General features: G+C 39.8%; 1 protein-coding gene across 2 annotated transcripts in view; it reads right to left on the bottom strand.

Annotated features, from left to right (window-relative positions):
- gli3 (GLI family zinc finger 3) overlaps positions 1-16,402 on the bottom strand; it is a 237,183-nt gene that overhangs the window by 97,654 nt on the left and 123,127 nt on the right. For both annotated transcript variants that reach the window (XM_057825060.1, XM_057825062.1), the window contains exon 4: positions 12,433-12,538. In XM_057825060.1, the coding sequence (XP_057681043.1) occupies positions 12,433-12,538 (106 nt within the window). The remainder of the gene's footprint in view (positions 1-12,432; positions 12,539-16,402) is intronic.

Here is a 16,402-nt window from a genome sequence, read left to right as displayed (position 1 = left end):
CAAGGAAGAATGGGCAAGAATGTCAGTCTCTCGATGTGCAAAACTGATAGAAACATACCCCAAGCGACTTGCAGCTGTAATTGGAGCAAAAGGTGGCGCTACAAAGTATTAACGCAAGGGGGCCGAATAATATTGCACGCCCCACTTTTCAGTTTTTTATTTGTTAAAAAAGTTTAAATTATCCAATAAATTTTGTTCCACTTCACGATTGTGTCCCACTTGTTGATTCTTGACAAAAAATTAAAATTTTATATCTTTATGTTTGAAGCCTGAAATGTGGCGAAAGGTTGCAAGGTTCAAGGGGGCCGAATACTTTTGCAAGGCACTGTAGATGTCCAATACGTTTGAAGCGGGAGGGATGGCGGCGAATGAACGAATGTTCATTCGCCGCCATCCCTCCCGCTTCAAATGTATTGGACGTCTACTAGTGATAAACACAATTCAATTCACAGCAGAAGGATTCATTCATCTTCCGTGCCGCTTATCCTCACGAGGGTCACGAGGGTGCCGGAGCCTATCCCAGCTAACTATGGGTAGTAGCCAAAGCATTTTCTTTTTCTCAGTCATAACACAATCTTATTCGCAGAACATCTCAACTTTTTCACCTTAAAATTCCAGCTTTTTTCCCATGCAAGCATGCTAAACAACTGCACACAATACCTAATTCAACCCAAACACAGAAAAATACTCCCAAAAAACATTCTCTCTTGGACAAAAACTCCCCACGTGCCTTTTGTCTTGCTATTGTTTTCCACCGTGCGTGCATACGTGTATGTTTGCGCGCGCACTCTGCCTCATCCCATCTGTAGTTGAGATAAGGCTGCGCTCTTTATGCCAAGCACCGCGCCGCTCCTCCGTGCGCAGATTGGGCGCCCTGACAACAGTTTATGTAAATAACAAAACAAGGCACGCATCCTTGAAAACAAGCACAACAGAGGACGTCGCGCGTCAAAGTTAGCGAATAAAACTTGCCTGGAAGATGCCGCGGAATGCAAAATTACCCTTTTCGCTCAACTGTGTTGAATATTTGAATTGGGCTTGAAAATACAAGGCCTTAAAGTCCATTTCGCCTCAAAAATGTCTTACGGGTGAATAAAAAAACAAGGATTAGTACTTATTTTTGCTTTAAAGTCAGTCCAGTCTTTCCTCTTGCAGCTGAACAAACACCAATGGAATAAAAAACGCACGCCCGCACGGTCCAGACAAGCAGAAAATAACGTGTTTTTTTATTTTGCCTTTTTTGGAAACCATCTGTTGCGAAAAGTGGTTAGCAAAAGTACGATGTCATATATCGTTGACGTTTGTTTGCTTTTGCAGTTTTTTTAATTTAGGGTTGTCAGATATTTTTGAGGGTTCAGGAAGGTTTTTTTTTTTTTTAACAATTACTGTTGAGTGAGCAGTTTAGTGCAGAAAATTTGTGATGTTTTGAGGATAACATCCTATTTTTTCAATAATAAGGTCACACTGTTTAGATGAAGTCATTTGAATAGGAAATGAAAAAGCTGAAGTCACATTATAATTGAATTAAAATGCTTTATTTTCATTTTTGTAATGGAAAATATGACTCTAAAATTATTTCAAGGGATCCACGGATAGAAACACTTGTGGTTCTTAAAAGATAAATGTTATTATTAGGGTTGTTCTGATCATGTTTTTTTAGTCCCGACCCCGATATTTCCCGATCTGATTGCTGTTTTTTTTGCTCCCGATTCAATTGCAATCATTCCCGATAATTTTTCCCGATCATATACATTTTGGCAATGCATTAAGAAAAAAATGAATAAAACTCGGACGAATATATACATTCAACATACAGTACATAAGTACTGTATTTGTTTATTATGACAATAAATCCTCAACATGGCATTTACATTATTAACATTCTTTCTGTGGGAGGGATCCACCGATAGAGAGACTTGTAATTCTTAAATGATAAATGTGACTTTGTATATTGTGACTAAATATTGCCATCTAGTGTATTTGTTGAGCTTTCAGTAAATGAGACTGTAGCCATTTAACTGTTCTGCCCAAATGCATGATGGGAAGTGCAACCATGACTGTGCGTAGTGGCACCAATGGATATATCTTCTCTGCGTTGGGAAGTAACATAGGGTGTTAAGGAAAAGATCAACCACTACTGTTCTTCCCCACATTGCTTCCCACGTTGTTTCTAATTGTTGAGAGAGGGATTTTAAGGCTTTAGCCAATTAAAAAGAGGCTCCAAAGACTGCCAAAATTCTCTCTACTCATTTTACGCTGCCTGTTAGCTCTATATATAGGTAAAACGGCGCCATTATAGATTGAACGCGACAACGCGTGAGTGGGTCGTGCAGCGCATTCGTTAATCGTTAATATTTTAACGTGATTAATTTTTAAAAAATTAATTACCGCCGTTTACGCGATAAATTTTATAGCCCTACTTTAAGCCAAAACTAGACTCTGAATGAATGTAAGACATTTTGTCTGTAACGTTAAATACAATTAGAAAAGTATTTAACTAAAAAATATATATATATACAGTGATACCTCAGCTCACGAACATAATTGGTTCCCAGAAAGTGTGTGTAAGGCGAAAAGTTCGTCTTCCGAACATTTATTTCCCATAAGAAACCATTAAAATGAGAATAATCTGTTCCCAGGTCCCCATAAAACATAATTTTCTACTAAATAAGCCTTAAAACTACACAAAAATATACCTTATTTTCTTTAATGTCTTCTTAGGCTTAACACTAGCCTGTGGTGGGGTCTTTTTCGGTCCCATAATAGCAAACGTACACTCAATATGTTCCAAAATGTCTATCAAACACAAACCACGTCCGCACTCAACGAAAGGGAAGGGACGAACTGGGACGCCGTGAGCGTGCGTCAGCTTCGCGTGGCACTGTTCGACCGCGTGGTTTGGTTCATCCGCCGAAAATTAGTTCGTCAGCAGAGACTATATGCTCGCGAATTTAATGTTCTTGAGGCGAAAAGTTCGTGAGCTTAAGCGTATCACTGTATTAAAAAAAGGCATGTCCGATATTTTTTTGCCGATTCCGATACTTTGAAAATGACGTGATCGGACCCGATCGATGAGTTAAAATAATTTGATATTGAAACCCCTTTCTGATATTTTCGTTTTTATACAATTTGTAAAATTAGTTTAAATAGTACGAGAATGACTCTAGCGACATAAACATGTCATCTGTTCAACCCATTCAATTAGAACACGAATGGAACATTAATGAGCATGACAGCACCGTCGATATTTCTCAAAACGAGCAGCAAAAGCAAAATGAACAGGAAAGACGGGATGAGACGAGAGAAGGAGAAAAAAAATGGTGTTCTTACAAAATGTGCTACACCGGTGAAACGTCTACCAGAGGCGAATTTGATACCCAAAGTACTACCGTGCACTTTCAGCTTGTTTTGTTGGATGGTTTGGACGTCTATCGCTGTCAGTGGCACTGACACAGCAATTACTGACTAAATATCTCCACTTAAAAACAGTATTTTACAGTGCCCTCCATAATTATTGGCACCCCTGAAAAACATGTGTTTTTTAGCTTCTAATATATATATTTTTTAATTCAAATAATATGGGACCTTAATGGAAAAAAAGAGAAAAATCCAACCTTCAATACAAGTGCATTCATTCAGTGGGGAAAAAATACCACATAAAGAAAAAAAATATTTGACATCAAATAATGTGTGTCACAATTATTAGCACCCCTGGTGTTAATACTTTGTACAACCCCCTTTTGGCAACAAAACAAGGTCTGGGGACTGAGATGGCCATGGGAGGAGCTTGATTTTGTGTCTGGTGAACCATTTCTGTGTAGATTTGGCCATATGTTTAGGGTCATTGTCTTGCTGAAAGACCCAGTGACGACCCATCTTCAGCTTTCGGGCAGAGGGCAACAGATTTTGATTTAAAATGTCCTGGTATTTCAAAGCATTCATGATGCCATGCACCCTAACAAGGTTCCCAGGGCCTTTGGAAGCGAAACAGCCCCACAGCATCACTGACCAACCCCCATACTTCACAGTGGGTATGAGGTGCTTTTCAGCATGCGCATCTTTCGTGGCACGCCAGACCCACTTAGAGTGTTTGTTGCCAAAAAGCTCAATCTTGGTCTCACACAAAAATACACGGGCCCAGGCTTCAACTGGGACCGTGTGCTTTGGTCAGATGAGACCAAGATTGAGCTTTTTCCATTAAGGCCCCATATTATTTGAATTTTTAAAAAAATTAGAATCTAAAAAACACATCTTTTTCAGGAGTGGCAATAATTATGGAGGGCACTGTATGTCTACTTAGGTTATCCTTATCCATTAAATGAGTCTAAACCATTTGAAATGGATTGGACGTCAATGAGTTCAATGATAGGACATAATCATGACAACTGATTTTGGGATCAATAATTGAAAAGTAAAGCTGTAGGACCCCCGGTTTGAGAACCCCTGCTTTCATTGACTCATCCGGAGTAATTATCTCCTAAATCCACACTGGGTCAAAAGGCAGCTCAGTCAATAAGAAGCTTTTGTTGTTGCGGTCCACACAACAAGAGTCCGGGCTTCTGGGGTCCCCCCCGCACCCCCCACCGACTGTGCTCTGATGCTGATCATTGACTGTGCAAATAGTTGCCATTGTTGCGAGCAGTCGCTAGGTGACAGTGCTCAAGCTCGACCGTGTTTTCCAGGGTCGCGCAATAAAAGGAGGACCCTTAGCCCCGGTACAAAAGCGGTGGCGGGCGGTACCGGGACCCCCACGGATGGGTCGGAGCTTTAGACTTTCAACTGGGAGGGGATGGCTGTGAATCATCAAGTTTCAGTGCCAAAGCGGAACGTCTTTTTTGTATGATTCAGTTGTCTTATGCTCAAGACCAGGCTATCTGAGACAACGACTTGTTCAGGACCAGAAGTAAGCAAAACCTTTGGGAGTAGAGACTGAAACCAGACAAAGATTGAGAGTCTAGACAAGATCAAGACAGAGACAAACTAAGATTCAGACGAGATCAAGACAAGACCAAGATTGAGAGAAGCCAACACTTTGACCAGACGAAATGCAAGACAAGATCAAAATTGAGACAATCCAAGACCAATAAAAGCCATGATAAAGACGAGACCAAGATGAAGAGAAGCCAAGACCAAGAGAGGGACAAGCCAAGATAAGAACAGACCAAGAAAGGGACAAGAAGACCAGACCAAGACAATAAAAATCAGTTCTAAATCTTAAAAAAAAGACTCCATATAATGCCATCAATGAAGTTGAAGTTCTGTTCTTGCCCAGTCCGAGACTAAGACAAGATCAAACCCTTTGGGAGTCAGAAGTCGGACAAGACCAAGACCCTAAAAATATTGTCTCAAGGGTTACAACACGACAAAGTCCAGTGCGTTTTTTGAGAAAATATCATCTCATTTTTCGTAAATCCTCAGTTTTAAATCCAGAAACTGCGACCAGGACACTCGTTCCCTCTTAATCTTGCCCTCCCTTTCCAAGCCTTGGGCTTTAATATTGAATGGCATATTGGTACCTTCCCCCTTCAGAAATTCATAAAGTAAACGATTAGTCTGTAATTGCGCCCTGTTGCCTAATAGCCGAGAAGAGGTAAGGAAGGGGTCTGGAGGAGAGAACTGGAAAAACAAAGGACAGTTAATTTGTGATTTCCTCTGCTCATTCGAAGGCAAATTAAGTGTCAAACAGCTAATACGGAGCATATTTCATTTTATGAGCTTTTAATTCAATTCCGCCCGCCTCATAACGCCGGGCCCTTTAGCCCGCGCCGCCAACGGCCGCGCCTCGTCCCAAAGCAGCGTCCATAAATAAACACGTTTCAATTAGGCTTGTCACGCTAATAGGATAGGATGGCGTCGTTGCGTACTGACAGCGAGCGAGGAAACAAGCGCGCCTCGTTTTTGGCGGTCGGCGCGTAAAGAAAAGGGGGAAGCCGGGCTGGATTGATGGAAGCGCCGCAGGGTCCGACCCAAGTGTAATTACAGCCCGTAATGAGAGGCTGCATGGGGAAGTACTGCAATAATAGCGCCTGTGTACTTAGCCACAGTTCGCACGGCGCTAATAACGATGAATTCTTCTCACCGAGGAGGACTTGTTTAAAACAATGCCATATTTCTCCAGAAGCCTGTCCTATGCATCGCCTGCAGCAACAGCACACGGAGGAGTGCATCATTTCTTCAATCTGGAATTTGGGATTAGATTAGATGCTATAATGTCGGAAAATTCAACAGTCAAGGGCCATTAGGGGGAACAATAATCAGGTAGAGGAAGAATTAGTAAAAAGAAAAATACTACACACTAGAGGAAGTACAAATTTGCTTTCATTCTTGAGCCATCACTTTTCGGAGAATACCTTTATGCCGCATGTCTGATGCAGGCTCCAAAAATCCAGATTGAACATAACGGTAAACCCGAACCATGACCCTCTTGTTGTGCTGTGTGCACGACCACAACTGGGATTGATCCGAGACTTCCAAATCGCTGAAAGTAACCCAAGAAACGGACTTTTGGAGAGTCATGACCAAGAACAAGCCTGACAAAAACCAACACTTGCCTGAAACAAAATCAAGATCAAGACTTTTGGGTCTCAAGAACAAAAATGAAAAAAGACCCAAAATGAATCTTTTAGCAGTGAAGTCCAAGACAAGACCAAGATCTTCTCCAGTGTACCATCTTATCACAAACCCTGTTAACCTCAACCCCAACCACTATCCTAAACCCAAATCCTGAGAACTAATCTACTCTAATCCCAATAGAAACTCAGCCCAATAAAATGAATCTTAGTGTTAAATGGAGAGTACTTACAGTGGGGCAAATACGTATTTAGTCAACCACTAATTGTGCAAGTTTTCCCACTTGAAAATATTAGAGAGGCCTGTAATTGTCAACATGGGTAAACCTCAACCATGAGAGACAGAATGTGGGGAAAAAACCAGAAAATCACATTGTTTGATTTTTAAAGAATTTATTTGCAAATCATGGTGGAAAATAACTATTTGGTTTACACCAAAAGTTCATCTCAATACTTTGTTATGTATCCTTTGTTGGCAATAACGGAGGCCAAACGTTTTCTCTAACTCTTCACAAGCTTTTCACATACTGTTGCTGGTATTTTGGCCCATTCCTCCATGCAGATCTCCTCTAAAGCAGTGATGTTTTGGGGCTGTCGTTGGGCAACACGGACTTTCAACTCCCTCACCCTGTGGCGTCAAAATGATAACAAGAACAGGGAGCAAAAATCCCAGAACCACACGGGGGGACCTAGTGAATGACCTCCAGAGCTGGGACCACAGTAACAAAGGCTACTATCAGTAACACAATGCGCTGCCACAGACTCAAATCCTACACTGCCAGACGTGTCCCCCTGCTGAAAAAAGTACACGTCCAGGCCCGTCTGCGGTCGCTAGAGAGCATTTGGATGATCAAGAAGAGGACTGGGAAAATGTGTTATGGTAAGAAGAAACCAAAATAGAATTTTTTGGTAGAATAACAGGTTCTCGTGTTTGAAGGAGAAAGAATAGTGAATTGCATCCGAAGAACACCATACCCACTGTGAAGCATGGGGGTGGAAACATCATGCTTTGGGGCTGTTTTTCTGCAAAGGGACCAGGACGACTGATCTGTGTAAAGGAATGAATGAATGGGGCTATATACCGAGAGATTTTGAGTGAAAATCTCCTTCCATCAGCAAGGGCATTGGAGATGAATGGAATGTTTTGTACATTTGTTTCAAAATTGTTCAAAAATCCTCTCAGGCTAAACCAAACTAATATTTCAGTATCATGTTAACAGTTTAAAACAGTAAATAAAATACTCAAGTCCCATTCTGTATCAGCAGCTTTAAACGACATTCAATTAATTTAATGATGTGAATCAACCGTTAAAGTTGTTAAAATTCTCCCGTTATTCCATAATTTCCCTTCTGTCTACTTTCGACATGTTGACATTTTAAAACTGTTTCATCATTTAAAGATGGATTCAAGTTAAGATTTTGCCGATTTAGGAGTATTTTAGATAAAAAGTTAATTAGGTTTGCTACAACAGAGCCTTCTAGAGAAGTCTGCTGCTTTAAGATGGCGGCTGTTAACAACGCGGCAACTAGTAAACGGCAAGTCTGTCATTTTGCATCTAGTTTTTTTTTCACATGTTCTACCGGCGCCGTCGTCTGTCATTTTGCATCTAGTTCTACATATATGTGATATCTACTATAGCCGTATGTGGCCGTATGTTTGTAGCAACTAGCAACTGGGCGTTGTTTGAAGCAGCGGTCGGCCGCAGTCAGGTATTATTGTTTTTTTTATCTAGCGGCATGAGTTGAACATGATATTTACTCTCGGTCCGTTCCTCATTGCGTCCCGAAGACTGCGCTGTGTTTTAGGTCTGCTTTACCTGGTATAATTCAATAATCGGAATTTGGGTTTTTGTGAATTGTTCTCGAATCTTCCATGGCCGAATCGCAAATAATCTCAGAATCGGAAATTTCGCACGCCTCTAATGGTTACCATGCCCAAGGCGCTTTACATTCACACATCAATGGTGCTGCTCCCATGCTAGGTGCTGACAACCCATTGAGGGCAAATTAGGGTTTAGTGTCTTGCCCAAGAGCACTTCGACAGTGGGCAGTCGTAGCCGGGAATTGAACCCCTGACCCTTTCTTCCCAGCTACCAACTGCGCCACGGCCATTCTAACACGGCAGTTAAACCCTACCCCCAATCTTTCGTTCCAGACCACCAGCATTAGACATCATTCCCTTGCCTATTGCATTCTTTCTGTCCCAGAATGCAGTTCACCTACAGTTTGAGAAGCTTTACGACCGGATAAATTTTCCGGACGAGCCCCCAATTACCGGTTTCACAACAGCCTCCCTATCCCAACAAATAGTACAGTTCACTTCAGGTTGTTGAAGCCTTTGAGCAACCTGAAGTCGTCACGGGTAAAGCTTTATCGCTCCCCGAATCCAGCTTTTGTTGATGCAAAATTCCAGATCCAGACTTTTCCTGTCTTTAAGCTAACGACTCCTCTAAGATTCCTGTTTTCATCGGCGGTGGCAGCTGCCGCGCATCCTGACAAGAACGGATCCCGTTTCAAGCAACCTACCAGTGTGCGATCCATGACGCTTTTCATGCAAAGGCAAAGTCGTCAAATCCTGACAGCTTCACGTCTGTCAGAACGATACCGAAAACCAAACGACTTTTGGGACATCCTGCGTCTTACGAGCTGTCTCAAACTGTTCCCGTAAAGTCGGGATTACACAACTGTTCAAAAACCGTCCCCCAAAATTTACCTACAACTCTTGTTTTATAACCAAACAGAAAAAGTGCAGTACTCAAGGTGTTGCAGCGGTCGCTTGGCAGATAACTCCGCGGAACTCGTCCCCTCCTTAATTCAATTCTCCCCCTGACGGATAACAAGCCAGCCTGTTTGTTCGCGGCCGTGTTTGCCGGCGCGTGTTCGCCCCATTATCTGCGCATAAGCTAAATGCTAAATTATATTTGCCATTTTGTTTGCCTTGACACGGGGCATCAATCAGCTCCCCCCGAGAGGTGTGATGGGCCGGCGCATAAAAAATTCATTACGCTTAGCGCCGCGCCGGCCGGGGGGAGATATGACGGCGTTGAAAGGGAGGCGCGGAGGAAGAGGAAGGAAAAAGGGGGCGCTGATAATGATGAGGAATATCAAACATAATGCGGCCCAAGTAGCTGCCCCGTCCAATTTGTCCTCGTCGCGCGCTGATCGCTTCCTCCGTGTCCCAACAAACGCAGGCAGGACGGCGAGGCGTGCCGACACGGGGAATACAAATGACGCCGTGTCACAAGGGGGGGAGTGGAAATATGCGATTTTTTACACCATTACAGGGGACTCATTTAACTCAATAACTGCCAATGACGGCACAAGACGTCAGTGGTGTGCAATGATTTAAATACTATGAAATATATCAACTACTTTAGGAATTTACAGTGGGGCAAATAAGTATTTAGTCAACCACTAATTGTGCAAGTTCTCCCACTTGAAAATATTAGAGAGGCCTGTAATTGTCAACGTGGGTAAATCTCAACCATGAGAGACAGAATGTGGAAAAAAAAAAAGAAAATCACATTGTTTGATTTTTAAAGAATCTATTTGCAAATCATGGTGGAAAAAAAGTATTTGATCTATACCAAAAGTTCATCTTAATACTTTGTTAAGTACCCTTTGTTGGCAATAACGGAGGCCAAACGTTTTCTGTAACTCTTCACAAGCTTTTCACACACTGTTGCTGGTATTTTGGCACATTCCTCCATGCAGATCTCCTCTAGAGCAGTGATGTTTTGGGGCTGTCGTTGGGCAACACTGTTCTTGGTCAGGCATTGCACTGGAGTTGCTTATTAAAGTTCACAATGATTGACAGATAGTTAAGGTTTGATCTTGCCAGGGATGCTTTTCAGTCAAACTTCAAAGTGCCTCGTGCTTCAACATCGTTTAACTTGTTAAACAGTTGCTGTGGCAACTCATTGTGTGTAAGTGAGCAGCTTGACTGGACTCACTTAATGAAGCATTTAATAAAGACAAGCATTTTTTAAAATTTATTCTTGTTTAAAAATAATTCAGTGGGACAGTAACATGTTTAAAAATTATCATAATTATTACATTTGAAGTGCTTAAAAAAACAATGTCCCCAAATCAACAGGAAATGACCAGATATCAATAGGACGTGTACCCCAAATGTCCCTGATTGCATTTAAGCTTATGGAGGGTAATGCCATTGACGTCCATGGACGTCCAAACTTCCCATTCATTTCCAACGGCATTTCATCATATTTTTCATTCTATTAATGCCAATGTACTTAGATTCCATTGACACCTATGTAAGTTGATACCAATGACGTCAATGGACGTCCAATTTTTTCCCATTCATTTTCAATGGCAAAAAAAAACAATATCCCCAAATGACCAGGTAAAGACCAGATATCAATAGGACGTGTACCCCAAATGTCCCCGATTGCATTGACGCTTATGGAGGGTGCTGCCATTGACGGACACGGACGTCCAAATCTCCCAATCCTTTCTAATGACGTTTACTTTGTTTTATGCCATTGATTGGCATTATTGTCCATTCTATTGATAGACCTGAGAGGGGCTAAGATCTGTATTTCCACAGAGGAAAGACCCAGGTGTAATTTCTCCCAAAATTGCAGTTTCTAGTTACATTTGAAGTGCTTAAAAAACATTTGTTAAAATATGTATATTTACATTTTTTTTTTTTTTTTTTTATGCTTTGGGGGAAAAAAGGTGAAAAAAGCATGTCTTGTATGTATCTCTTTCCATTGATAAATCTGAATAAATACATTGAACGCACACAAATAAGAACATTTTTTAAAAATGGTGGCGGGGGCGCTCCTTCATGCGCAGTTTTTCACTTATCGCGGCGGGCTCTGGTCCCCATTATCCGCGATAAACGAGGGATCACTGTATTTCAGTTATTTTTTGTAACTTTCTTTATTTAATTTAGGTTAACATAACACTTATGTTCCAATTCGCTAATGTGTTTTGAAAAATAAAAATCCTGTTCAATGGAATTTTTGTTTTGTTTTGTTTTTTCAACCTGGATATCTCAAAATAACACATTTTAGAGCTGTAATTCCAATACCGTGATATTTTGGCTTAAGGTTATCATACCGTCAGAATCTCACACAGGCACATGCTTAATATGAATGTATTTTTACCTCTTCGATGTGCAATCTTTGGCTGCTGCATCTTATACTCAGGTGCGACTTATAGTCCGAAAAAACTGTTTACGTGTACATACGTTTATAAATATATAATATATAATATATATAATTGCTTTTTTTTTTCAAATGACCAAAAATATTCACCGACGGTCTTAAGTGTAAAAAAAATAGGGTTAATGATCTTACTGTAAGTATCAACTTTTGAATAGCTGTCCACTGTAATGACCACTGTTTAATAGTTTAGAGTGAACGTTGAAAAAATTTGACAAGCAGAATCTAAATGTTGACTAAAAGTAGCACTTATTCTCACTCACTAGCTTCCAAGAAATTTGAGGATGTATTTATATATACTTGTAGCTTCCGGGCTTCCTTCCGCCTGGCGGGATCAAAGTGCAGCGCCGAGTACACGCGCAATACAATCCGGGCGTCAGACACACACAAATGAACACGTGTCAGGGATTGGTGGGACCCCCGGAGCATGTGATCCTCATAAGAGCCGCTCATCAAGTACACTCACTCCTGACACATGCGATCGCCACCCCCTCGCTCCTCTTAGTCACATGATCAGAAGCCGCCAAGCGTAAATCAAGGTAAATACACGGTGTCACCAGAACAAGCTGGAAGTATTTGTAATTACAAGTAAGGCTGAAACGGGTTCCAACCACTCAAAAATGCTTCGGTTTTGAACTTTAAAGTCATCTATCGCCGTCAAACGGTTGACTTACACGTGGAGTGGGGGTACAGGGGACGGCTCGTAGATGTAGCGACCCTGCGAGTGTCTGTCGTCGATGGGCACCGGAGGGTGAAAGGCCGGGAAGAATTGCGGTGCGGCTGCGAAAGGACAAACACAGTCAATGGTTAATAAATGGATGCATTTAAAAATAGACCAATTAAGATGTGGCTTTTTTAGAAAAGGAACCAAATATATACTAAATAAAATGTAGAAATACATCAGTGCTAGATCATAGTCATACTAAATATAACACCAGTAAAAGTTTGGAATAACTAAAAGCAAACATAGAAAATTGTTGGCTAAAAATATAAAAAAAATAGTAGAAAATAAATACTAGAGGTATCCGATATTTTTTTAACCAATCTTCCGATATTGTCCAACTCCAAAAATCTGATACCGATATCAAACGAAAACCGTTATATGCGGTCGTGGACTTAAAATATTATGGCTAATAGTATTGTGACGTCTAAATGGATGCTTCAATAATGATAAATGTAACAACTCCAAGGTTTTTCAAATAAATATTCAGTGAAAAATTACTTCAACTGAAGTTATGGAAAAAGTGCCAACCGTAATTTTCGGACTATAAACCGCTACTTTTTTCCCTAATTTTGAATCCTGTGGCTTATAGTCCAGTGCAGCTTATTTATTGATTTATTTGGTGTTAATAGGTAACACTTTATTTGACAGCAGCATCATGAAACTGCCATAAGACCGTCATAATCATGACATGACACTATCATGGGCATTAATCTAGTGCTGCAACGATTAATCGATTAACTCGAGTATTCGATTAGAAAAAAATATTCAAATTAAATTTTGTTGCTTCGAGTATTCGTTTAAAGTGGCTTTGTAATGGTTTATTTTGAAAGTGTTTGCATTTGGTTTTATTGATTTGGTTGGATACACTGCTCTCTGGATTGCCTCTTTTCACATGGCTGAATCCAACTGCTCCCTGTTAAGACCAACATGAACTAAGTTTTTGTTTGAGCTAATGTTTTTTAATTCATTCATAATTTAGTTTATAGGTATATTTAGGCATTTTTTGTGGGAATATGTGTCTGAACCATTTGTTAAGAGCATTGTAAAAAAAAAAACAAAAAAAAACTTTAGCATTTTATAGCATTTAAGCTAGCTGACTTTTTCTTTGTAAGTTAGCCAATTGTTCTTTTGTTGTACATAGATCCTCATTTTAAAAATCTATACCGTTTGAGGCTCAGCTCAGGTATTTTAATTTTTCATGTTCCTTATCCGATTACTCGATTATTCGAACTAACTAGTCCATCGATTAATCGACTACTAAAATATTCGATAGCTGCAGCCCTACATTAATCAATGCTTATGACAGATGTCATTAAGTGTCATCCGGCAAATTATGTCACTAACTCCATTTATGTCCAGCTCGGAAATTTTTACATCCATTCAAAAGTGAGATAATTCGCCGGATGACATAAAATGACATCTGTCAAAAGCATGCATCAATGCTCATGGCAGTGTCATGTCATAATTATGAGTGTCTAATGACAGTCTTCTGACGCTATTGTCAAATAAAGCATTCCCAAATACCATAACTAGCAATTAATGAAACAACTGGAACAGTAACTGAAGAAATAATTAGTACAGAACATGAATTTCGATTGGTATTTATATCTGTAGTGCTGCAACGCATGCTAGGAAGCATGTTGGACAACAGCAGTGTTGAGAGCAGGTGGCAGCAGAGGTTGACTATCTCCCCCAAGGGAGTAGTGATGTCCAAATGAATTTTCTTGAAATAATGAAGCTTTGAAGCCAACCGGTTCAAAGCTTCATGGTGGTTCATTTGGTCTTATGACAGTTTTATGATGCCACTGTCAAATAAACTGTTACCGGTTAATATCTTTTGGTATATATATCCCGTAATACAGTGAGGACAGCTACGGCGTATAGTCCAGTACGGCTTTTCTATGAACAAATGTTGTATTCGGTGTCAAATTTGGTGGGTGGCAGCTTATAGTCAGTTGCACCTTATAGTCCAAAAATTAAAGTGCTTTTACTGTACTCTAATAAATACTAAAATGAAATAGTAAACTTCAATTAAAATTCAATTTTAAATCACTCAATATAATACCTCGGCAATAGCGTACCGCACGCATGCTATTTTTAGATCGTGACGTCGCATCGTAAAGCGGAAGTAAAGCCGAAGTGGGACATTATAGACCCGCCCTCGCATAGAAACAAGGTAATTTGTGCTACTTTTCGCCAGTAATCTTTCAAAAACAATCATGCCGATCACACATTGCTTTTTTGAAACTTGTAGAAACGACTCTTGACATTACGACACATGAAGGATGTTTTCTTCATACGTTTCCGGAAACCAAAAACTCGGGAGGAAAAAATGTGAAGACCGAATCAACTTGCGCGGATTTCAACACCAGCTCGGTGAATCCATTCACATTTCATATGCAGTAAACATTTTGTTGGGTTGGCATGGTCTTTCAGAGGACAAAGCGGGTAAGCTATTTTTATATTTTTAACTTATTTTTTTTGTGTAACGTTGTGCTGTACTGCTTCTGTATGACAATGAATGACCTGAAACGAATTACAATGGTATCTGACTGCCACTGTTACCGTTTCTGTTGTATATTTATAACAAAAAAAAAAAAAAAAAAACTTTAGTAAGGGGGATGTGTAAATAAAATTAAGAATTAAGATTTGTTATCAATGAAAAAATTAAAAGTGTTCGTTGGCTGTCACTGAGTAGCATTTGCGATCGCTACACAAAGCTAACTAAATTACCCCCAAGAACGGTCAGAGACGTAGGACAACCAGTGGATATATGAGATTGACAGGGCTGATGGTAAACAGTAGCTTGTTCAAACAGGAGAATGTCATTGTCAGTCGCGTCTATAAAAAAGCTAAGGCTATGCTTAGGTCTGAACATTTAACTGAACAATTTTATGTTCTTCCACATCTTTGCCAGTCAATTTGGCACCAGGCACATCATTTTCGGAAAGAAATGGTAGGTTTAGCTCTATAAACATCTCTTTCGTACACGATTTCCATTCATTTCCTATTAGGGACAAACAGTGGCTTTTCCCTACTTAGCAACAGTAGCTAATGTCATGAATATCAATAAACGGAAGTGACGTGTTGTTTGCGGTACGCCATTAAAAAAAATGTAAAGTAATGCAAAGCCATTAGATACCGTAAATACAGTACATCCCCTAAAATATAAAAATAAATATAATACTACTAAAAAATAAATTATTGCAATATATTACCATCATTATTTGCATTATAAATCACTCAATCTAATATAACACCAGTGCAAATTTTAAAATAACTAAAACTAGGGCTGTCAAACGATTAAAATTTTTAATTGAGTTAATCATAGCTTAAAAATTAATTATCGTAATTAATCGCAATTCAAACCATCTATAAAATATGTCATATTTTTCTGCAAATTATTGTTGGAATGGAAAGATGAGACACAAGACGGATATATACATTCAACATGCTGTACATACAGTGGGGAGAACAAGTATTTGATACACTGCCAACGGGAAAACCCATTGGCAGTGTATCAAATACTTGTTCTCCCCACTGTAAGTATTGTATTTGTTTATTATAACAATAACTCAACAAGTTGGAATTAACATTAACATTCTGTTAAAGCGATCCATGGGTAGAAAGACTTGTAGTTCTTAAAAGATAAATGTTAGTACAAGTTATAGAAATTTTATATTAAAACCCCTCTTTATGTTTTCGTTTTAATAAAATTTGTAAAATTTTCAATCAAAAAATAAACTAGTAGCTCGCCATTGGTGATGTCAAGAATTACACAATGCTCATTGTGCTGAAACCCATAAAATCAGTCGCACCCAAGCGCCAGCAGAGGGCGACAAAACACCAAAAAACACAAGTAACAAGTGGACATGACACTGTGCTGTCATTTTAATCCGTTTGAGCGGGTCATGTGCGTT

Source organism: Corythoichthys intestinalis, chromosome 20 (genome assembly GCF_030265065.1).
Source record: "Corythoichthys intestinalis isolate RoL2023-P3 chromosome 20, ASM3026506v1, whole genome shotgun sequence".
NCBI lineage: Eukaryota > Metazoa > Chordata > Actinopteri > Syngnathiformes > Syngnathidae > Corythoichthys > Corythoichthys intestinalis.
The sequence above is the reverse complement of the archived record's forward strand: the minus strand, read 5'-3'. Positions and strand labels throughout refer to the sequence as shown.